General features: G+C 45.2%; 1 protein-coding gene and 1 long non-coding RNA gene across 3 annotated transcripts in view; one reads left to right on the top strand and one right to left on the bottom strand.

The window, feature by feature from the left end:
* Positions 1-1,415: 1,415 nt before the first annotated feature.
* Positions 1,416-23,125, top strand: LRRC52 (leucine rich repeat containing 52). Its single transcript, XM_055587208.1, has 2 exons — positions 1,416-2,037; positions 22,669-23,125. Exons 1-2 carry the CDS (start codon positions 1,416-1,418, stop codon positions 23,007-23,009), a joined length of 963 nt encoding a protein of 320 aa, XP_055443183.1. The 3' UTR covers positions 23,010-23,125.
* The window catches only part of LOC129656572 (uncharacterized), a 70,714-nt gene continuing 59,461 nt past the window's right edge, over positions 13,028-24,280 (bottom strand). For both annotated transcript variants that reach the window (XR_008716393.1, XR_008716394.1), the window contains one exon: positions 13,028-13,599. This is a non-coding gene — a long non-coding RNA (uncharacterized LOC129656572). The remainder of the gene's footprint in view (positions 13,600-24,280) is intronic.

Raw genomic sequence — 24,280 nt, 5'->3', positions numbered from 1 at the left:
GTAAACACACCAAAGTCATCATCTTAATTCATGGCCAGTCACCCCGGAAATGCTGAGTAAGTAAACACAATCAAGCATTAGCTAACCAGCCACAGATCCACTTGAGTTTATTAATTTCTCTCTTGGCAGAGAAACAAGAAAAGGAAGCAGACCATCAGAGACATTCACGCATCATCCATTCAATAAATATTTATTACATACCAGGTGCCAGGCACTGTTCTAAGCTAAATATAGATTTCATTGCTTTATTAATATTCAAGCCATGTTATATATGAATGTTTTAAAGAATGAGATTCCTTCTTCTCCAAAATAAAAATTTTAATTCCTGAGATGCTTTCTTTGTTTCTGCCCAGTGTGCCTTCTTCTGTAGAGTGGATGATACATCCTAACTCTTAAGCTTCAGGCTCTCCATCCTCCCTTTTAAAGAGCCCCTACCATCACCCCTCAAGTAACTAATGGATATAAACTCATACTAGAGCATTAGTGACACCCTATTTTAGAATATAAATATAAATGGTAAGAAAAGTTCATATCATTGCATTCAGATTTTTTTTATACATTTGGGTTTTGTTTCAGGGGGATTATTTATACTTGCTCAAAAGGCTTTTAATTCTAGTACACATATATATTCCAAATGCAGACAGAGTTGTATGTAAACTGGGAATACAACCTTATCAGGGAACTTCCCTTGCCTCATTTCAAAGGAGCCCACCTGCTTCCTGCCCCTTTCCCATTGTCTGACAACACCCCCCAAAAATGGCACCTAGCCAAACTCAATACCCAGGGAAGAGACCCATGGTAAGAACTGACCTCAAAGAGGTCACTTTTCACATCAGTAAAAAAGGGAGTTGCATTGGAGATTTCTGTGATCCCACTATGGCCTGCAGATTAGGGGGTCCAATCTAGTCTAATCCACTGCACCTCCATGGAGAGCTGATACGGAGCTCCCCTCCTAGTCCTATGCTTCAGGCCCCAACTCCCCCAAGGACAGCCAGCTTACCAAGTTACACAAAACACCCCCACACAACCCAGAAGAAGAGTCAGGACTCTCCCTCCCTCTCCCGGGCAGTCTCCGGAAGCTGCTGACATCACAAAGGTGTCAACTGGCAACCTCATTGTCATGTGGCTCTCCCCTGGCTCCCCTTCACTTGCAAACGCAGGCAAGCAGGCAGGCTTCCAGCAGCAGTCTGGGAGTGAGCAACGAGCAGAGCCACCAAGCCGGGTGGTGGGGCACCCGGCCTGGCGTTTCAACTTCTGTTCAGTTCTCCTGTAATGGAAAATTGCTTTGCACAAAGCTAGAGTGTTACAGTTCTTTCCAGCGCCCTTCCCCCGCCCCACCCCGCCCCTCGCAGCCTTCTGATCAGAGGGATAGCGCCCGCTGGAAAGTGGAAGGAGGGTAGTCGCCTCGACTTACTATGTCCCTTGCTTCAGGTCCTGGGCCGGGGTGGTTACTCTTTTCCTTCGGAATGGTACTGGTATCGGGGTCAAAGTGTCCAAATAATTGTCAATGTCAAGATCAAGAAGTGATCTGCACAGGGATCCAGTTAACTGAATACCCCTCTGACATACCCCTGAACACCCGGAGGCTGTACCTGAATGATAACAAGATCCGTTTCTTGCCAGCGATGAATCTAGGACTCCTCAGTGACCTTGTTTACTTGGACTGCCAGAAGAACAGGATTCAGGAGGTGATGGATTATACCTTTGTCGGGGTCTTCAGACTCATCTACCTTGACCTCAGCTTCAACAATCTAACCTTCATCTCCCCGTACAGTTTCTCCATGCTCAGCAACCTGCTGCAGCTGAATATCTCCAACAACCCTCATCTGTTATCACTTAACAAGTACACCTTTGCCAACACCAGCTCTTTGAGATACCTGGACCTCAGAAATACTGGCTTGCAGACCTTGGATGAAGCTGCCTTCCAAAACCTCATAACACTCCAGACCCTGTATCTGAGTGGAAACCCCTGGAAATGCAACTGCTTTTTCCTGGACTTCACCATCTACTTAATAGTGTCCCATCTGAACTATCCAGGTGAGGGCTTGATTGCGTGTGGGGATGAGGATATGATGGCATAGGAGGAACTGGTTCCAGAAAAGGTAAAGTCAAAAGGTGGTTAGTATGGGAGAGAAATCTGGGTAAAACTGATTGAAAGCATTCTTATTGCTCTGCAGGATCCATCCTTGGGTTGACTGGAGAGGCAATAAGGATCAATAGAAAATGTTCTAGAATAGTTATCCAAAGGGCTGAGTTCTGCTCCCACACTCAGCCCTTACTACTCAGCTGCTGTTGGGGAAGTCTCTATTTCTCTGAGCCTCAGTTTCTTGATCCATAAAGTGGGGACAATAATATTACCAAACATAGAGATTGTCCTTTCAATGTGAAATGAGTGGAAATGATAATGTACTATAACTGCAAAGTGACAAAGTAATACAAGGACACCGAATTCCCTTGGTAAATTATTTTAATCTGTTTAATTCAGTGACTGACTTTTCCAGGATCTAAAAGTAAATTCAGTCACTCCTAACCAGGAGAAAATCCAATGGTATGATGCATAGAAAGGAAAGTTCAATAGAGATGGAGGAGGCACAGTTGAGCCACTGAGACATGAATGAGAGGGGGAGGAGAAGAGAAGGCTTGGATATCTCCTTTGTGTTCAGATGCTAACATGCAAGGAAGGTGAGAACAGCACGAATGAGTGCAGAATGGGCCACCAATGCCCAGTGTGTCAAGCAGAGAGATTCCGAACTCACAGGCAGACGCTCAAGTCTTACCTGGTAGAGTTCCAAGCCAGTTGCTGCCACTCTGTCCACTGTCCCCACGGCTCTGCCATGGTCCCTGGGGCACTCTGGTGCCTCATCCCTTCTTCTTTTCAGTGACTTTACTGTCCCATTCTCATCCTTCAATTCCCCCACACCACGAATATCACGTTGACCCAGGGAAGGCAGAGCTTTGGATAAGTGTGAAATAATGAGCCCCTCACAGAAAGCTTGGAGCCGCTGATGTAATTAAACTCGGCCAGAACCATGTCTTCTCTGCCTTCCCTGGGTGTGCGTTTGTGAAAATAATTTCATATACCAGCTTCACAAACGTCCTGCTGAAGTTTGCACCCTTAAGTCCAAGTGGCAATATTCTAGAAAGATTCCTGACCAAAATGCCAGGCTTTTAAGGGGCACTGGGGGAGAAGGAACTGGGTGATGATAGCAAGTAAAAAAAGCCTCCTGGCTTTCTAAGTGGGTCTGTCGTTAAATGTCTTCCAGGCAGGGGCTGTACTATGATGGGGCAAGTGATGCAAAACTGGGGCTCCCAGGATGCAAAATTGAAGGTGGCACCAAGAGAAAGCATCTCCTTAAATTTCGTGCCTGAGGCACCTGGCCCTGCTGCCAGCTACTTCAACTCGAATTGTGTGTGTCACTCAGTCATGTCCAACTCTGCAACCCCATGGGTGTAGCCCGCCAGGCTCCTCCGTCCATGGGATTCTCCAGGCAAGAATGCTGGAGTGGGTTCCATTTCCTTCTCCAGGGGATCCTCCTGACCCCAGGTTTCCTGCATTGCAGGCAGACCCTTTACCATCTAAGCCAACTCAAGTTAGAATCAATCAAAAGGAACAAACTTTGTCAGACCATTTTCTTAACAGTACTAATCATAAAAGAATACAGGAGCAGTTTCTTGGGTCGCTTGCCTTGCCTCTCCAGAGATGATGTCTTCTGCTTTTCTCAAGACTGGTGCTGTGGTAGTTTCTAGAAAGCTCTCTAAAAGAAGGTTAATATTAATCATTCTCATACATTAAATGTGGTTCCCAGATGGGATTCTCCCTGTCAATGTTCGTGTAACTAGCCTGTGGACCAGCATCATCTTCTCTTGCTCCCTCCCCACCATTCATACACATTTTTCTTGAGCAGAAATTGCCAATTTGCCAGGAAGACCCCTTGCTGAAAAGTGTGAAGGAGCTTGGCTTCTTCCCCAGTCCCAGAGCCTTTCACTTCACCTCCCAGGTAATCTCCCTTAATCCAAATTTTAGCTTTTAAAGTTGTATCTTCTCAGAATTTTCAGACTAACTACTTTGGACTCTTTGACTGAATTCAATCCAGGATTGGACAAGATTATAAACTGAATCTGTTTCACTACATGTTTTCAAAAACATCAGAAGCTGGTGTCTATCTTGTCAAGCTCATAAGCTTCTCATGAATGAAGAGTCTGTCTTTTGAGGTAGACAAATCTTTTCATCCATTGTCCAATGGAAGTCCCCCACCCAACACATACACACACACACACACACACACACACTCACGCAAACTGAAAATCTGCTCATCTCCCTCTGCTGTTTGGTTAGATCACTTCATGCAGAAATATAGTCCCACTGCCCCAGTTCACTATTATTATCTCTTAAAGGTATCAGTGAGCCCCAAGCCAGGCATAGAACAATTTAGCTTTGTATCGGGTTTTGCAGCAACTGAAGTTTTTCACATATGAGTTTCACTTTATTTACTTTGAATTTCATACCAGCTCTTAGATTTTGTGCCCTAAGACTATGGAAAGAGGCTAGAATAGGTATTTTTGACCCTATCCTATGGTTGAGAAGATGGATTGGTTCACCCAAAGTCACACAGCTACTAAATGGCAGGAAAGTGGTTTGAACTTCCTGATTTCAAATTCAAGTCTTTTTCTATATGACTGCTATCTCTTAAGTCCTCAAATTATATAACTACGACCCAATAAGTCACTTCAGTAATAAATATAAGTTATGTCATAAGCATAGGGCCACAGCATCTAAATTTCACCTTTATGTCTTGTCTACATTTGCAACTCACACAAGATCACTTTCATTGGGTAATAAGCCCAAGCCATCATAGATTCATTATAATGTGCCTGCACTTCCCTTCCAATCCAAGGTTTCACCCCAATCTATCCAAACTCTAAAAGAATAAACCCAACTTCAGTGGTTGCTCTCCTTTGCACCTTATTCAGTCTGGTTCTCCCTTCCCATGCATACACACACACACACACACACACACACACAAACACATGGGCAAACACATACACACATGCACATACTATATCTACACAAACATACATACATATATATATACATACTCACACTCTCGACCACATATCACATATGCATGACACACATACATGTGTAAAAATGGACAGATACACACCAACACATGAACAAACACACATACACACAAAGTTGAAAACACACGCAGTAGAATTCACGGAATGCTCCACTTGTCCTTTAGCGAGACCTCAACATAATGGAGACATTTATTTTACGTGACTCTCATATGATGACTCATGCCTCTGTTAAGTGAAAGTATCTTTGCTATTTACAAACACTCTAGTTGAACTCTCAACCTTCAGCCCACCTATTACACCACATTTTCTATCGAAATGGTAATCTTTGACATGTTCTTGAATGGTATCACATCTCTTCCCCATGTGCCCAAGTTTCAGGATATAGGAAAATTTCTATGAAATAAGCTGAATAACCTTGCCGTTTATAAAGGAGAATCAAACTTAAAGATGGGTTTCATTTTAGACCCAGGGAGAATACCAAACCGTACTACTGGAGATTTTGCCTGCAGTGCGGTATTGAGGTCAGAATGACAGCAGAATTATAGTACGTAGACCATTTGAAGTGCGTGGTAATGAAGCAGGGAGCTTCCATGCTACCACTCAGCTCATCCTTTCATTTATTTAAATATTTATTATGTCCCAAACAAGTGCTCATGGAGATAACTAGCCAAGAAGCCCGGGACTATGTACAGAGACTTATGTGACTATGAGTCACCTGCACATATGTGTCCCATGGTTCAATGGGCGCCAGAACTAAACTCACCAGACAGAGCAGGACAAAGAAGGCAAGCATGTGCCTTTTGGGGTAGAACAAGCACTTGGGAAAGTCTCAGCTGTGGGTGGTGAAGGATGGCCACCATGCAGGCAGGAAAGCCCAGTGTTAAGAGCTCAGTTTCTGGAGCAAAACAGACCTGAATCATATTTCTAGCCCTGCCACTTAGTATCTGTAGGAGATCAGATAATTCATTTAACCTCTCTGCACTTCAATTTCCTCATCTTTCAGATAGGTCTAATAATAGACCCAACTGCCCAGGGATGGTACAAGGATGAAATGAGAACATTTATGAACTTCCATTAGCATTAAGACTGGCACAGCATAAACATTCAATAAATGAATGGTAGGCAGATGTAGGAAAGGTGCAAGGAGAGAGTACCAGTTATCAGTCAGGTGGCCAATGGGGCAAGCAGTGGACTTCAGCAAGGCTCGGCGGTATTGGAGGACAGTGTGCCTTGTCCAGGAGACATGCCTGTACAGATGCATGTGGGCATATAAATATGCTATGAGAAGGTGGGCAGCAGGTCTCAGGACACTCATCCCTGAGAAAATAGGATGGAGGGAATCCTGGAGGGAGTTGGATAGTGGATGAATTATGAATACAGGAATTCAGACCCTTGGAGGGTGGGAGGGAACAGAATCTCAAATAAAGGCATGGTCTCAACTGGACCATGAGACTCAGGGCTGGACCAACATCAGTAAAGGGGATTCTTCCTGAGTCATCTGAGTCTAGAACTGAAGTTCTACCTTAAAGACAAGCCCACTTCCAGAAACAGGTATAGACATGTAGGCATCTTTCAAGGGATGAAGTCAAGGAGGTCAGTTCCAACCTCCAAGGGGTAGACATGGCCTTGGGAGAAAGAAGTCACCTTCATGGTGTAATTTTGTCATTTGAAGAGTACTGAATAGAACTTTTGTCCCAGGCTCTCCCCACCCACTGCCTACCATCAGGCTACCATTAGCCATTAGAGATGTATCCTTCTGGATCCCCCAAAGTGCCCCAATCTTGAAGAGGATTGTGAAAGATACATAAATTCCTGGGCAGAATAATACAAGTGCCCCCTTGATGCCTTTGAACTGTGGTGCTGGAGAAGACTCCTGAAAGTCCCTTGGACATCAAGGAGATCAAACCAGTCAATCTTAAGGGAGATCAACCCTGAACATTCACTGGAAGGACTGATGCTAAAGATGAAACTCCAGTATTTTGGTCATCTCACCCACTCCAGCATTCTTGCCTGGAGAATCCCACGGATGGAGGAGCCAGGGGGGCTACAGTCCATGGGGTTGCAAAGAGTCGGACACGACTGAGCGACTTCACTCACTCACTCACTAACCCTACTCATTGGAAAAGTCCTTGATGCTGGGAAAGATCAAGGGCAGAAGGAAAAGAGGGCATCAGAGGATGACATGGCTGGATGGCATCACAGATGCAATGAACAAGAACTTGGGCAAACTCCAGGAGACGGTGAAGGACAGGGAGGCCTGGCGTGTTGCAGTTCATGTGATCACAAAGAGTCAGACGCAACTGGACGACTGAACAACAACAAGCTTTTATCAACTTTCATATCAGAGGAAAGAGTGATTTCATAGGAAATACAATTAACTAAGATTAACTCTGAAACAGTGGGGAACCCTGAAGGAAGCCAAGATCCAAAAAAGACACGGAGTGGTCTTAAAAGACATGAGGGTAATAATGTGTTCTCCCCCTATGTCATACTGCAGCTTGCCCCCTCAGAGGAACTGTAGAGGAGGTTGAATGTTTTATTCACCTTGCTTCATCACAAGGCTACAGCTAATAGGAGCATCGAAACTTTCCCTTACTGACCAGAGATTTGGTGCTGTTATCAAAAGTCTTCATTAAAGGAAACCCTCAATGATAGACTCACCAGATGCACTGGAAACTGTCCAGTTCTCAAAGAGTTCGTGTATTCACTTTCCAAAGACAAAAATCATAGCAGAAACAGAAGTGAGTTGAAGTGTGCTTGTTCCCCAGATGCTCTGGTCAATACAGAGTTAAAACAGATTCACAGATTGCATTTTCTTTTTGGCTCAAGTCAGCAAATAGGAAGACTAATTCCTGGCCAGAACTGTAATTTTCCAGTCATTAATGCTATTTGAAGGTGAGCATGGAAATTGAGCTCTTCCCAGGATAGCACTCCCCAGCAGGACAGAGTTGAATGCCTCTGAAGATGCTCTCAAAAACTCATGCAGCTCTAAGCTCTTGGACAGAACAAGTCTGGCTTCCTACATCCCTGCACCCTGCCTCCACACTGGTCTAGCACTGTCCAACAAAAGCTTCTGCAGCAGCAGAAAAGGTCTAAATCTGTGCCGTCCAACACAGTATCCACTAGCCACATGCAGCGATTAAACTCTTGAAATAAGATTAGTGGAACTGAGGACAAAATTTTTAATTTTTTGTCATTTCAATTCATTTAAATAGCCATATTTATGACTGGTCAGGGAAGCCTTTAATATAAGATGCTTAAGCTGGAACTTTAGAATTTAGCCCCCTCTCAGGTAAGTGGCTGGAGAAGGCAATGGCAACCCACTCCAGTACTCTTCCTGGAAAATCCCATGGGAGGAGCCTGGTAGGCTGCAGTCCATGGGGTCGCTAAGAGTCGGACACAACTGAAGCGACTTAGCAGCAGCAGCGGGTAAGTGGCTATAAAGTCCAGTCCAGGATGGAGATCTTCTAACATGCAAGTTAAGTGTTTTCCCCATGCCATGATATTTCTTTACTATCAGGTACATCACAGTCCATTCAACTCTGAAACAGTTATTGTATGTTTATTATATGTTTAACATTGTTTTTTGATGTTGGGGTGCTTTATCACAGAGAAAGAAGTCATAAATCCTGTCTTTAATAAGACAAATCTAGGGATACAAGAGAGGGAAAATGCAGTTGAAAGCCAGGAGTTCTGATCTCAATCATGTCAATGTATGAGTTGGGTGGCAAGTCATTTTCTCTCTGAGTCTCACTTGTCTCTGAAATAAGGAAACAGGACTAGACACTATAAGACTCCTTCTAGTTGGACCTAAATAGAAAGGTAAGATGCACTTAGATGGAGGAAGAGGAAAGCAGTGGTCAGCAGACAGGGTCCCAAATGGGCAAGTACACAATGGGTTAGTGTTGAGGTGCAGATGTTCCTAGATGAGTACTGTGGTCACACAGTTAGGAAATGCAACCTGTAACTTCTGCATTCTCCCACCTCCTGTCTTAAACACCCTCTGCTGGCTAGAACAATTGCCTCCACCCTCCAGGGACTCAGTGCCTTGAATTTTCCTCCCAGGCCTGGCCTGCTCAACCAGCAGTTCTCAAACTCCAATGAGCACAAGAAGCCCAGGCTCCCTGTCCAGAGATGATGACCCAGTTAGCTTGGGACAGGGTCTATGAGAAGCCCGATGACAAAGACCTGGGTTCTAGCTCTACAGTGGCTGCTTCAACTAGTGAATAAATTGATTTACACTGAGATGTTGGGGGCTTCCCTGATGGCTCAGATAATAAAGAGTCTGCCTGCAATGCAGAAGACCCAGGTTCAATCCCTGGATTGGGAAGATCCCCTGGAGAAGGAAATGGCAACCCATTGCAGTGCTCTTGTGCCTGGAAAATCCCATGGACGGAGGAGCCTGGGGGGCTACAGTCCATGGGGTCATAAAGAGTCAGACACAACTGGGCGACTAACACACTGGATGAGATGTTGGTGGCTAATAATGTTTTGATATGTCTCCCTCAAGGGGCATTTGCAATGTGACAGGGAACAAACAGAACCAGAGAGAACACAGAAAGGGACAGGCTACTAGCATAGACATGGGGGTAGTTTCCGGACAGAAGGTCTGTCTGTGTCAGCCCTTAAATTACAGTCCTTGGACCATCCTGCTTAGTCCAATGGTGGAGTCCACAAGTCAAAAAGAGGAGTCTAGGCAGGAGTGGCACCAAGGCAGGGGGATAAAGCCACTTGGGGACATCTGCAGGAAGCAGATGGGCTGGGTCATGCACTGCTTCAGGTCTAAGCCATTTAGAGGGCATTTTGAACAGAGAACATCTTAGTTTCATTCTGAGGCTATTTTATCCTGTATTCCAGGCTGCTGTAATAGGATAATGGCCCCATTTCAACCCACCAAGTACAAAGTCATCTACAACTGTGCCAAAACTTAGATTTCCAGAATGAATTCAGGTCTTCACACCCTTCCACGATTAATACTAACCCATCTCCTCCATCAGGGAGATTGCAATAAAGACCAGATGCCAAAAGCGGGAACAGCTGGGCAGCAGACATTGCGAAGGCTGTCAACTGCTCTGTTAGCACGTCTCTCCCACCTCACCCTGGCCCTGTGGCTCCCTTCTGCTGAGAGCCGGAGAAGCAGCCTCCCAAGGGCAATGAAGCAGCTGAGAGGCTGCAACTGGGGCAGTGATCCCTGAACGATCCAGAAAACTTGAGAAGGGATGGAGGGGGCAAGCTTGTTCAGTTTGGGAAGGACCTTGTGTGATTCTCATACATTCTCTAACTCAGCCCAGTTGGAATCCCTGAGAGTGGGTGGTCCAAAGCCTCCTCAAACTCAGAAATGCCAGACCTCTATGCATGACCCCTCTGGTCACCCGATACCATTCAGGCCCCTGGAAGGAGGCAGTGCAAGGCTGCCAAAGCAGCCAACCTCAGTTTCTTCATCTCTAGAGTTGAAGAATTCCGCAGCCTGAAAGAAATCCAACAAAGTGTGGATGCGGCTAGAAAAGAGAAACGGGCAGTTGGCCATCTAGGGCCTTTGAATGATTTTCTAGGGTACATGCAATGTATCCTGAGAAGTTTTGGAAGGCAGGCAAGATGAATACAGAGCTAGGAGGCTTCTGTGGGCATTCAGACAAGAGAGGCTGGCAGTCTACAGCAGAGGCATGAATGAAGAGGTACAGATAGGCCAGAAGAAACTGTTCAGAAGGCAGACGCAACAGGACCTGGACTGAACTAGACCTTCTCAGAGTCCCCTGCACTCCCTTTGTGACTCTGGGCACAATTCTAAGTAATTAACAGGTCTGTGTTCTTTAACATTTGTATTCTCTGATAGACAGGAAGGTCTACAAGATCCAAGATCAGGTCTGAATCTTCAGACACAGAGAAAGTTCTCAAAAAATATTTGAGTGAATAAAAAAGTCAATGAGATGTGGAAAATAAAGGAAAGGAAAAATCAAGTGTAATTCCCAAGGCTTTGGCTTGGACAACTGCGGGGGCTCCACTGAGAGAAGAAAGTAGTAAAGGGACTTGGGGAGAAGCCAAGTCCCGTTTTGAATGTGTTGAGCAGGAGCTCTTTGTGAGACAGGAGGCTTTTGGATGTTTTGACCTGAAATTCAGAATAGAAGATAAAATATATGTTTGGAAATCATCAGCTCACTGGTGATCATGAAAACCAAAGGATGCTTAGCATGAGAGGATCACAGGGACTGCAAGGAAATCCAACCAGTCCATTCTGAAGGAGATCAGCCCTGGGATTTCTTTGGAGGGAATGATGCTGAAGCTGAAACTCCAGTACTTTGGCCACCTCATGAGAAGAGTTGACTCATTGGAAAAGACTCTGATGCTGGGAGGGATTTGGGGGCAGGAGGAGAAGGGGACGACAGAGGATGAGATGGCTGGATGGCATCACCAACTCGATGGACGTGAGTTTGAGTGAACTCCAGGAGTTGGTGATGGACTGGGAGGCCTGGCATGCTGCGATTCATGGGGTCGCAGAGAGTCGGACATGACTGAGTGACTGAACTGAACTGAACATATCAAAGGATAAATTAAGAAGTGCAGAAAACTGAATAAAGTGAGGGGATCGGCAAAGTAAACATGACACAGAGTGGTGTGGGCTTTCTAAACAAAGGCAAGAGCAAGTGCAAAGACCCTAGGGTAGAATAAGTTCGATGTAGTAGAAGGTGAGTATGGCTGAAGAGGAGTGAAGCCAAGGTAAGAGATGAGGTTAAAAATCAAAGGCCAGATCATATAGGACCTGGAGGTCTTGGAGAAGCTTTCGATTTTATTCCAAATGTGACAGGAAGTTATGAAAGGGTTTTAAGTGGAGAAGAGACACGATCTATGATATACAGCTGCCTCCCACTGCTAGATGGAGAGCTGGGAAAGCGGGGACCTGAGTTAAGAGGCTGCCTCAGTTTTCAGGCAGCAGGGAACAGTGGCTTGGCCCCAGGTAATGGTCCAGAGAAGGTAAGAATCGGGGTATACTGTGAAGGTCGGACTAACAGGGCTGGCTCATGGCTTGAATTATGGGATGTGAGAGAGGCAGCAAGAAGGACTCCCAAGTCTCTGCCTGGGCAACTGGTGAATGGTGTTGCCCTTCCACCACTGAGCTTTTCTAAATTGCCTCTTACCCATGAGGACAATAACTGTCCACTATCTGAATTTTTCCAAGAAGATGGGTAGTTATTCACAAGGTCCAGCTCTAGGCCAAACTGAGAGCCAACTAGGGTTTACAAATTAGCTTCCCAGAACTGCCTGGTACCATCCCCCAGGTCTGATATGCAGTTGGCTCCTCTCCCCCCATCATAACCTGCTACAGAAAGTCAGTAGCAGGGGCTCCACATGGGAGGGCTTAAGTCTTTGGCTTCTTTTCCAGAGGACTTTACACTTTAAGCTTTATTTTATCAGTGAAGTGAAGCTCTTGCTGACAGAATTCTGGGCACTGAGAAGCACCTGAGAAATGTCATGAAGAAAAGAGGTCTTTCTACCTGTAAACTTTGCTCATCTACAGCTGCTCATACAAAAGACCAGTCCTGTAGTCTAAGCAACTTTAAAGCACAGGAATAATCAGGCTGAACTTGCTAGACTTCAAGGTTTCTTCCTGTAGTGTTCCAATGGTCTATGAATCATACTTAAACCTTACCAAAATATGAACTCTTCATGCAAGGGGAAAAATTGTTATAAGAACTGTACTGCCCAAGCCCAAATCATCCAAAGCCAAGGATGCTTTAGACCAGGAGTCAGCACACACTTTCTACCTATGGCTGATTCTTGTTGATTGACAGAAAACAACAAAATTCTGTAAAGCAATTACCCTTCAATTAAAACAAATCAAAAAAAAAGGACAAATAAATATTTTAAGCTTTGTGGGTCTTTGTTGTGACTACTCTGTCTCTGTAGCATGAAAGCAGCCATAGAAAATACATGAATGAATGGTCATGGCTGTGTTCCAATAAAACTTTATTTATCAATACAAAAACATGCCACAGGATGGATTTGGCCCACAGATTGTAGTTTGCTAAAGCCTGGCTTCCATCAAGGGAAGACAATCTGGGTGATGAGAGAAAGGAGCTCTAGGGAGGCAAAAGTAGGAGCCAATGTCAGGACTAGAAATACTCAGAGGACCATGCATGAGGGTCTAAGAAGGGGCCTTGTTGGCCAGTTGGCTTTGGTTGTGCTGGGCTGCATATGGTGCAATCCAGGTTCCCCTCTAGGGAGTCTTCTCTGAGCCATTCATAGTATGCTGCTGCTGCTGCTTAGTCACTTCAGTCATGTCCAACTCTGTGCAGCTCTGTGGACTGCCACCTGCCAGGCTCCTCTGTCCATGGACTCTCCAAGCAAGAGTACTAGAATGGATTGTGATGCCCTTTTCCTGGGGATCTTCCAGACTCAGGGATCAAACCCAGGTCTCCTGCATTGCATGCAGATTCTTTACTGCTGAGCCACCAGGGAAGCCCCACTCATAGTACGGCAGAATATAATAGTGTTCCCTTCAAATTCCATCAGAAACAAGTCCTGCACAGCAAAGCCAAAAACATGAGTTTTAAAGAACTGCTGTATGAGAATCCAGCTGAGTTATTTCAAATCCTTAAAGATGATGCTGTTAAAATGTTGCACTCAATATGCCAGCAAATTTGGAAAACTCAGCAGTGGCCACAGGACTAGAAAAGGTCAGTTTTTATTCCAATCCCAAAGAAAGGCAATGCCAAAGAATGCTCAAACTACTGCACAATTGCATTCATTTCAGATGCTAGCAACATAATGCTCAAAATTCTCCAAGCTAGGCTTCAACAGTATGTGGACTGAGAACTTCCAGATGTTCAAGCTGGATTTAGAAAAGGCAGAGGAACCAGAGATCAAGTTGTCAACATCTGTTGGATCATAGAAAAAGCAAGAAAGTTCCAGAAAAACATCTACCTGTGCTTCATTGACTATGCTAAAGCCTTTGACTGTGTGGATCACAACAAACTGTGGAAAATTCTTCAAGAGATGGGAATACCAGACCATCTTACCCGTGTCCTGAGAAATCTGTATGCAGGTCAAGAAGCAGCAGTTAGAACTGGGCATGGAACAATGAACTGGTTCCAAATTGGGAGAGGAGTACATCAAGGCTGTATATTGTCACCTTGCTTATTTAACTTACATGCAGAGTACATCATGCAGAATTTTGGACTTAATGAAGTACAAGCTGAAATCAAGATTGCAGGGAGAAATATCAATAACCTCAGATTTAGATAACACCACCCTTATGGCAGAAAGCAAAGAGGAACTAGAGAGCACCCTGATGAAAGTGAAAGAGGAGAGTGAAAAAGCCAGCTTAAAACTCAGCTTTGAAAAAAACAAAGATCATGGCATCTGGTCCCATCACTTCATGGCATATAAATTGGTAAACAATGGAAACAGTGACAGACTTTATTTTCTAGGCTCCAAAATCACTGGGATGGTGATTGCAGCTATGAAATTAAAAGATGCTTGCTCCTTGGAAGAAAAGCTATGACAAACCTAGACAGTGTTAAAAAGCAGAGGCATTACTTTACAGGCAAAGGTCTGTATAGTCAAAGAGATGGTTTTTCCAGTATGGATGGATATATGGATATGAGAGTTAGACCATAAGGAAAGCTGAGTGCTGAAGAATTGATGCTTTTGAATTGTGGTGTTGAAGAAGACTCTTGAGAGTCCCTTGGACTGCAAGGAGATCAAACCAGTCAATCCTAAGGGAAATCAGTCCTGAATATTTACTGGAAGGACTGATGCTAAAGCTGAAGCTCCAGTACTTTGGCTGCCTGATGTGAAAAACTGATTCATTGGAAAAGACCCTGATATTGGGAAAAGTTGAAGGCAGGAAAAGAAGGGGACGACAGAGGATGAGATGGTTGGATGGCATCTTGAGTTGATGGACATGAGTTTGAGCAAGCTCCAGGAGTTGGTGATAGACAAGGCAGCCTGGCATGCTGCAGTCCATGGGGTCACAAAGAGTCAGACACGACTGAGCAACTGAACTGAACTGTATGAGATTAGGCCAATAATCCACACGTTTTCTCCTGTGTGCATTCAACAGATATTTATCAAGGCTCTATTGTGTGCTAGCACTAGGGATATACAGGTGAACAAACAGCATCTTTGCCCTCAAACAGTTCTCAAGCAGTGACTGGAACAATAGCTACCTTTTGATATCATGCTTGCAGCCCTTGTATCCTCAACCCCATCTCCATCTACACTTACCCTCATCTCCTCCTCCACTCTCAGAAGACAGTTCAAGGCTTACCCTTCATTTTGTCCTGGAGACCATCTGTTCCTGCCTCCTCCAAGACTTCACATCCCTTAGCTCACTGAATTCTCCCTAAATTCTCACAAGGTAAGCAGGGATTGGTATTAGCCTAGTGTAGAATAATCCAAGATGGTATGAGGTTAGCTGCCCATCTATGGCCTTCTATCACCCCAAGGTCTCTTTCCTCCCACTAAGCCTTATGTCAATAACATTGCCCCCAAGGGACATTAATAACAAAAAATATTTAATCCACTCAACAAACATACTTTGAGCTCTGGTGTCTGTTAAGCAGTACTCTAGATGTTGGGGACACAGTAGTGAACACAAATCCATGTCTTCATGGAGTTCATAATCTAGCAGACAGAAGCAGACAGATGTATACATAGTAAATCCACTTCCTCAATAAAAACATAATTTAGCTGGACAAAAAAAAAAAAAAGACAAAGTACTGAACATCCAATGATATTCAGCAAGCTAGGGCCTAATAAGGAGAAATGGGGGAACTGGGCCTTTCTCTAGGTTCCAGGTGGAAATTTTTACCACAAAGTGCTTAGACTGATAGAAACTGGCATTTGTTCTCCAAGGGGCAGTTGCAGTATAACTGAAGTCTGCAAATTGTATGCTCTCCCATTACATGGCCATCAGCTGGAGGCTGGCCTCCTCCCCTTAGCCCAGGCAGTTCCTGAGCAAGACTGTCCAGGGAACTCAAAGCAGCCTGCTCATCTGGAGAGCCACGCAGACTGCAGAACTGTGGTCACTTTTGTGGATTAAGAAAAAGAGCAGTTCCTCATAAAGCCACCAGGTTCAAGCTGGTTTTCTGAAGGAAGGCTTCCTCAGTTGCTATGCTACCAGGTGTGGTTCTGGGTCCCTGAAACTTTTCCCTTCATGCGTTGATTGTGGCAGACAGGTTTTCCACTTGTGAGCAATGTGCCACATGAGGAACTAAAGAAGCGTGTGGTTTATGTTTCCTTGGGAACTATTTTCAGGGAGAATTTAAACATTAATGATACCTGTAATTGTACCTAGGCACTTTACCTGGGCAAATGCTCTGCACCTATGAAGTGGAGCCGAGGCGTTTGTAATGTGAATGAAAGCCCTGGGATTGTGTGGTGCACATCATACACAACAGTGCCTGGCAGCCTTTTCTCAGAGGCAAGGAGATCAAGAAAGCCAGAGAAGGAGTAATTGATGAACAGTTTACTCATTCTGTAGCCTGGGAATAGTTAAAACTATGTAGTGGAGTGCTTTCCTGGGTCTCAAAAGGTAAAGAATCTGCCTGCAATGTGGGAGACCCAAGCTTGATCCCTGGATTGGGAAGATCCCCTAGAGAAGGGAATGGCAACGCATTCCAGTATTCTTGCCTGGAGAATTTCATGGACAGAGGAGCCTGGGAGGGTACAATCCATAAAGTCGCAAAAAGTCAGACACGACTGAGCGACTAACACACACACACCCAGAGGGGTGCTCAAGAGTAGAGTTTAATTTTGTGAAGCCCCTTATATGACGCCTAGAACATATAAGACACTCCAAGATAAGCAGATAGGTCCATAAACTCTAAAGTCATCATACTAGACTAGGAGAAGAATGCATGACTAACAAGCTAAAGAAGAGATGAACCAATAAGGACCTATTGTGTACCATATGGAACTCACCCTGATGTTACCTAACAGCCTGAATGGGACGGGAGTTTGGGGCAGAATGGATACATGTGTATGTCTGGCAAGTCCCTTTGCTATTCACCTGAAATTGTCACAATATTGTTAATTGGCTATCCCCCAATACAAAGTGAAAAAAATTTTTTTAAAAAGAAAGATGAAATAATAGAGAGCTGCTGCTGCTGCTGCTGCTAAGTCGCTTCAGTCGTGTCTGACTCTGTGCGACCCCATAGACGGCAGCCCACCAGGCTCCCCCGTCCCTGGGATTCTCCAGGCAAGAACACTGGAGTGGGTTGCCATTGCCTTCTCCAATGCATGAAAGTGAAAAGTAAAAGAAGTCGCTCAGTCGTGTATGACTCTTAGCGACCCCATGGACTGCAGCCCACTAGGTTCCTCCGTCTAGGATCATTTAAAAAGTGGGAGAAATGGAAAACAATAGTTAATCCAAATATATCAGTCTAACATTAAATGTTAATGGGCTGATTAAAATACAGTTTACTAGACTGAAGGAAGAACTAAGCCCAGCTGCAGCCTGCTTACTAAATGTACCTTAAATATAGGAACACAGAAAGATTAAAAGTAAAATGATAGGCAAAGATATGCAATACAAACACTAACGAAAAGAATAGGGTAAACCTACCAGAAAGAGCTAACAGTTATATATGTATTTAAGAACACTGCTTCAAAATATGTAAGCAAAACTTGAGAGAACTATTCGGAGAAGTAGACAAGTGCACAACCATAACTGGTGATTTTAACATACTTCCCAGTAACTGCTGCTGCTGCTGCTAAGTTGCTTCAGTCGTGTCCAACTCTGTGTGACCCCATAGAGGGCAGCCCACCAGGCTCTTCTGTCCCTGGGATTCTCCAGGCAATGACACTGGAGTGGGTTGCCATTTCCTTCTCCAATGCATGAAACTGAAAAGTGAAGGTGAAGTCAGTCAGTGGTTTTCTACTCTTAGTGACCCCATGGACAGCAGCCCACCAGGTTCCTCCATCCATGGGATTTTCCAGGCAAGAGCACTGGAGTGGGGTGCCATCGCCTTCTCCATCCCAGTATCTATCAGACAGCAAATAGGCTAACAGTAGCCGAGACAATAATAAATAGTCAATAATGAAAAGTCAATAAAGACATAGACAATCTGTATAAAAGCACACTCATTGGCATACATAGAACAATGTATTCAACAAAGACAATACATTTTTTCAGTGCACATGCAAAAATTACTAAAACGGACTCTATTATAAAGAAAATTCTTAATCAACTTCAAAGGACTGAAATCAGAAAAAGTATGCCTCTGACTACGGTAGAACTGAACTAGAATTGAATAATGAAAGCAGTGCTAGAAAATCCCCAAATATTAAAAATCAAGTAATTCAAGGAATATTAGCTCTTATTAACAAGAATGATAATGGACATGGATTATCAGACATGGATTATGCCTTCAAGAGCTAGAAGTCTGTCTTGTAGGAGAGAAAAAATTTTTGCAGGACTTTCTTAGTGGTCCAGTGGTTAAGACTTCACTTGCAGGGGTTATAGTTTTGGTCCCTGATCAGGGAGCTAAGATCCCACATTCCTGTGGCCAAAAATCCAAAGCATGAAGCAGAAGCAATACTGTGACAAGTTCAATAAAGACTTTAAAAGTGGTCACATCAAAAAAATCTGTTTAAAAATATGCTAGCAAATAACCACCAAGTAAGACAGAACGTGATAGGTGCAGTAAGAATGATACTAAGAAATGCAACAGATGAGTCCACGGTGGGAACAATCACAACATATCCTCTGAACTGTGAGGATGAAGTGGCTGGGGAAGGGTTCCTGGAAGTAGATGCATTTACATTAGACCTTGAAGGACAGGAAGGACTTGATGATGCAAAAATTGGAGGAAGAGATATTTGATGGGAAAAGAGCAGTGTAACAAAGCTAGCTGTAGGTAAGGGGGAGAGGTAACCAAGGAGCAAAGAGAGTTTAATTTGACTAGAATAAAGGGTGAGTTACGGGGAGAACTGAGAAGTAAGGTGGGAATGGTAGAACGGGGCAATGCTGAGGGCTCTGAACACCAGGAGGTCTGGATGTTATCCTGAGCCCTGCAGGGGAGTCAGACAGGGGTTTTGAACCAGAGTGTGACTGGCAAGAGCCAAGTTACAGAAGGGAAATCTGGCAGGAGTGTGTGCAGTGGTCCAGAGCTGGGGAACTGGCAATGGTGGAGACAGACGTGCTGGGAGGTAAGGAGCACTCACACCTTGGCAGTGACAGGTAATGAAGAGGGGAGAGAGAATGCAGCGGTAGAAAAACCCTCTCCACAGAGCCACCCACATCCCTCACTTAAAAGCAGCCTAACAATGCATTAAAATCGCTGCCTAATTGCTCCTTTCAAGGTAATGCTCCAAAATGGGGAAATAACGCATTTAATGTTTAGTCTCGTATCTGCCGCCCAAGCCCTGATTTGAAAGCCTAATCTTTTCAAAAATAGAATGAGATAAACCCCTCTGCACCCACCGCTGGGCACACTCCAGACCCTCAGAGTCCCATGTTCTCCTTTCTCATATACATCTTTCTTTTTTTTTTTTTTTTTAAGATTATGTCTTTATTTTAATCAACATAGAGAATTAATTCCTTGGCTGTAACATCTTTCTTTGTATATTCCCACATGCTGTCTCTGGCAGCTTGGGCAGGTGATCTAAGCCCTGTCTCGCTAGAATTCCTGAAGATTGCCAGAGTCTTCCCTCACCTCACCAGCTTCCGCTTGGGCCTCCTGGAAAAGCCCCAGAGGTCCTTGAACCAGGCTGACTAGAGAGAGGTCTTGAGACATAACTGCGTTCCTGACCCTTTACAGCACCCTGAGATGGAAGCCCAAGGGCCCTTTCCTCTCCAGTTGGCCTGGGTCACCCACAGGGCCTCTGTCTCACACTCATTCTACAGAGGGGTTTCTTCCTCTCCTTTCCTCTGTAATCTTTGCAAACAGTCAATGTGGCAGCCCCATGCTGGCTTCCTCCTCCTGTGACTAAAACCTCAACTAAGAGCGAGTCCTCAGTAGCATTACAAACATCAGGCCATCTTCCTGAAAGTAACCAACAAGTTCTCTGTAGGTGCACAGACCAGGAACCAGGGTGCAGGCAATGGTGTCCAGTTTGAAGAGGACTTAATGGTCAGCCTGGGCAGCTCATTCCAGTCACCCAGAACCAGCTGCCTCCCAGTAAGCTCATCTCTATATTCCTTTCCCTATTTCTCCTGCTTCTAGCTCCAGTCCAAACTGATTTCTCTCATTTCCTTGGTCACCAAGGAAATCAGTGCCTTTACATAGCCTGGGCTTCCCTTGTGGCTCAGCTGGTAAAGAATCTGCCTGCAATGCAGGAGACCTGGGTTTGATCCCTGAGTTGGGAAGATCCCCTGGAGAAGAGAAAGGCTACCCACTCCAGTATTCTGGCCTGGAGAATTCCATGGACTGTATAGTCCATGGGGTCCCAAAGAGTCGGACACAACTGAGCGACTTTCAGTACTACCACTACATAGCCTGGAGTGCCTACCCTGTTGTAGAGGAAGCTTCTCCCCACATTAGTCCCTCTCTGTGACTCCCACTTCTGCAAAACAAGCTCAGATGGCTCAGTCCAGGTTTTCTGCCTCCTGTCCTCTGCTGAGATCCTGCAGTTTATCCAGAACCTTCAGGTTAGGAAACTTTTCTGAGTCTCAGTTTCTTGATGTGAAAAACAAGAATGAAAATGTGTCAACATTCTTGTAAGAATTAAATGAGATAGCATTTGCATATCACTTAGAACTTGGTAAATATCAGCTGCTACTATGATTCTGATCATAATTGTCTTAAGCCCTAATCTCAGCCTTGAATGGAAACTCATTTATCTAATGCTTGCTGGATATTTTCACCTGGACACTGCACACAGGCACCTCAGCATCAGCGTGGCAGAGTATATGGAGCTAGAAAAATGCAGGGCTGACAACAGAGCTCTGAGCAGTCTGTGCAGCTCTCATGTACAGTGTACTACGTGCACTGCTGTGTACAGTAGCTCACCTGCTCACCTGTGCCGGTTAAATCCTCTTTATTACCCTGAGAATAGATGTTATTCTTTATCAGTTCAGTTCAGTTGCTCAGTCATGTCCGACTCTTTGCGACCCCATAGACTGCAGCATGCCAGGCTTCCCTGTTCATTACCAACTCCTGGAGCTTACTCAAACTCATGTCCATTGTGTAGGTGATGCCATCCAACCATCTCATTCTCTGTCGTCCCAGTCTCCTCCGGCCTTCAATCTTTCTCAGCGTCAGGGTCTTTTCTAATTAGTCAGTTCTTCATATCAGGTGGTCAAAGGATTGGAGTTTCAGCTTTAGCATCAGTCCTTCCAATGAATATTCAGGACTGATCTCCTTTAGGATTGACTGGTTGGATCTCCTTGCAGTCCAAGGGAATCTTCAAGAGTCTTCTCCAACACCATAGCTCAAAAGCATCAATTCTTCGGTGCTCAGCTTTCTTTATAGTCCAACTCTCACATCCATACATGACTACTGGAAAAACCATAGCTTTGACTAGATGGACGTTTGTAGGCAAAGTAATGTTTCTGCTTTTCAATGTGCTGTCTAGGTTGGTCATAACTTTTCTTCCAAGGAGCAAGTGTCTTTTAATTTCATGGATATAGTTATTCTTTATAGGATGAGGCAATGGGATTCAAAGACAGTATAAAACATCCTGCTGAAGTTTCCAAAATTAGTGACAGTGGGTTTGAATTCTAGTCTGTCTGACTCCATGACCCACTTTTCTTTCTATTATATACTGAAGTCCACAATGCTTGGTGTGGGAAGGTGCTCAGAGAAGGAGCCAGGCAGCTGAGTCAGCCGCTAAAAAGGACTGAGACTCACGTAGATCATGAGAGATGCCAACAGCATCACAGAAGCAGAACTGCTTCCCATATTGGCTGTCCCTTTGCCCTGAGCTCGTCCCTGATTTCTCCAGGTTGAGAATGTAGGGAACACACAGTAGGCATTTCCAGAGAATCCTTTCCCTCCTAAGTGGGGTGTGATGACCTAGGGTGGCCTTAGTGATCCCTGGCTGGGCTCAAGGTGGAGGGGAAGGTGGGGGTAAGATGAGGAAGGGGAGCAAGAGATGCCAAGCACTGATGAAGCTCTGTGGAGTGTCAACACTCCATGACCATCTTGCTTAAGTTTCCAAACTCCCAGCTCCTTCTGTGGTCTCCCCATTCCTTGAAGAGCCTTAAAAAGCAAAGATCATTTTCAGGAGGTGATGTGAATGCAGCTAGAAGTGAAGTTTCTCAGTCATGTCCGACTCTTTGCAATCCCATGGACTGTAGCCTACCAGGCTCCTCCATCCATGGAATTTTCCAGGCAAGAGTACTGGAGTGAGTTGCCTGAATGCAGCTAAGCCTGAGGAAAAAAGTCCAGGTGCAGTCTCAAACCTTACTATGCCCAGAGATCACCTGGAGATCTTGTTAAGATGCAGATTCTGATTCAAGGAGGTCCGGGTGTGCTGCCTGAGATTCCACATTTCTCACGGGGTCCCCGTCATGCCGGTACCACTGGCCCCCAGACCACGCTTTGAGTAGCCGGTGTCCAGGCCATCACTCCAGGTCCCCGCTGGCCTCACAAGCCTAGGAGTTCTGTTTCAGCACTCTGCCTGCTGTATGTTTCCTCTTAGATGAACAAAATGCCACTTGCGTGGAGCCCACAGAGCTGGCAGGATGGCCCATCACGAAGGTGGGGAACCCGCTCCGGTATATGTGCATCACGAACCTAGATCTCCAGGACTACATCTTCTTGCTGCTCATCAGCTTCTGCATCTTCTGCGCGGGAACCGTGGCCGCCTGGCTGACCGGCGTGTGTGCTGTGCTCTACCAGAACGCGTGCCGCAAGTCGAGTGAGGACGAGGTGGAGGACGAGGAGGCGGAGAACGAGGACGAGCAGAGGGTGGAAGTCAGCAGGCGGATTTTTCATAGCAGGGTGGACTCGGGCCATGATGGGTTCCCTCAGCTGATTTAGTTGCAGAGGCTGAAGCTGCTGTCTGATGCAACTTTCCCAGACTCCCGCCTTCCGTCTTGCCTTCCGCTTCCCATTCCTCAGAGCTGTCTTAGAAATGAAAGCCTACTATTATGGTAAAGTACTATTAAGGTAAAATAAATAAAATGTTTGGTGGTCATTTCACAGCTTGGTCTTCTTCTGCTCAACCAACCCAAGCACGATTTCTCAAGCTCAGATGGATGGGGTAGAACCGAGGCTAGGGAAGCTGCTGTAGGATCTAAAAGTTGAGGAAGCCCATCCTGAAAAGGGGCCACATTGTGTTTGATGAGCACCTACTCTGCCCCTAAATTAAGTGCTGGGGGGAGGCATCTGGGAAATATAATATTTAAAAGATTTGTCCTGGAAGAGCGACAAGCTGGTTCAGAGGAGTAGTCAACATTAATGTGAATCAAATGGAGAGAAACGCAAGACAAAATGACAAGAACCAACAGGGATGGGATATGTCTATGGGCTACGCTCACACTTCACCTTGTAATATCACTACAGTCCTACACTTTACAGTAACACTAGTTTACCCAAATGGTCAGCAGCACAGCCTCCCAAAGCTACATTTTTTCCTTTAAGAGAAGCTGCCTTTCCAAGAAATGTTTAGCAGCATTACCAAAGGTCCACAGTGCCAGCCTGGTCACAGTGAAGGAGAGAGGCACAGAGGCAGCCACCGCTCCTGAGGCCTTACCGTGTGCCGAGCATCATGACACATCTAATGGGAGTAATCCTCACAGCAACTCAGTTGGTTGGCCATTGGTACCTCATTTTCGTGACGCTCAGAGAGGCTAAGTAACCAGCTCACATAGATGACAAGAAATAGCACAGCTGCTGAGCCCAGACTGCCTGGCCCAAAGCCCGTGCTCTGTGCACTGTGGCCTCCTGACCCTGATGAAGCGACAAAACGGCCAAGTATGAGCCCACCTGGCCCTGCTCTAGGCACTGCTTAGAAGACAGGAAAGCTCAGAAATCGGGGGTGGCTCAACCCAAACACTCATGCTTTCCCTTTCTCCCTTCCCAGACTGAATTAAGACTCAGATCAAAGCCCCACCCATGGAGCTACCTGTTCCTAAGCCCCCAGCAAGACTCGCCTTTACCTCTACACTTACTCTGCAAATTCATGTGATTCCCTTGAATTTTCTTGGTGCCATGCCCCCCAAATCGTTGTTGCCGCTGTTCAGTTTCTAAGCTGTGTCCGACTCTTTGCGATCCCATGAACTGAAGCATGCAAGGCTTCCCTGTCCTTC

This window comes from Bubalus kerabau, chromosome 6, assembly GCF_029407905.1.
Source record: "Bubalus kerabau isolate K-KA32 ecotype Philippines breed swamp buffalo chromosome 6, PCC_UOA_SB_1v2, whole genome shotgun sequence".
Taxonomy (NCBI): Eukaryota; Metazoa; Chordata; class Mammalia; order Artiodactyla; family Bovidae; genus Bubalus; species Bubalus kerabau.
The sequence above is the reverse complement of the archived record's forward strand: the minus strand, read 5'-3'. Positions and strand labels throughout refer to the sequence as shown.

Coding starts and splice junctions, on each gene's coding strand:
- LRRC52 (XM_055587208.1), top strand. CDS start 1,416: ATGTCCCTTGCTTCAGGTCCTGGGCCGGGGTGGTTACTCTTTTCCTTC. Junction 2,038..22,668: donor GTCCCATCTGAACTATCCAG/GTGAGGGCTTGA, acceptor GTTTCCTCTTAG/ATGAACAAAATGCCACTTGC.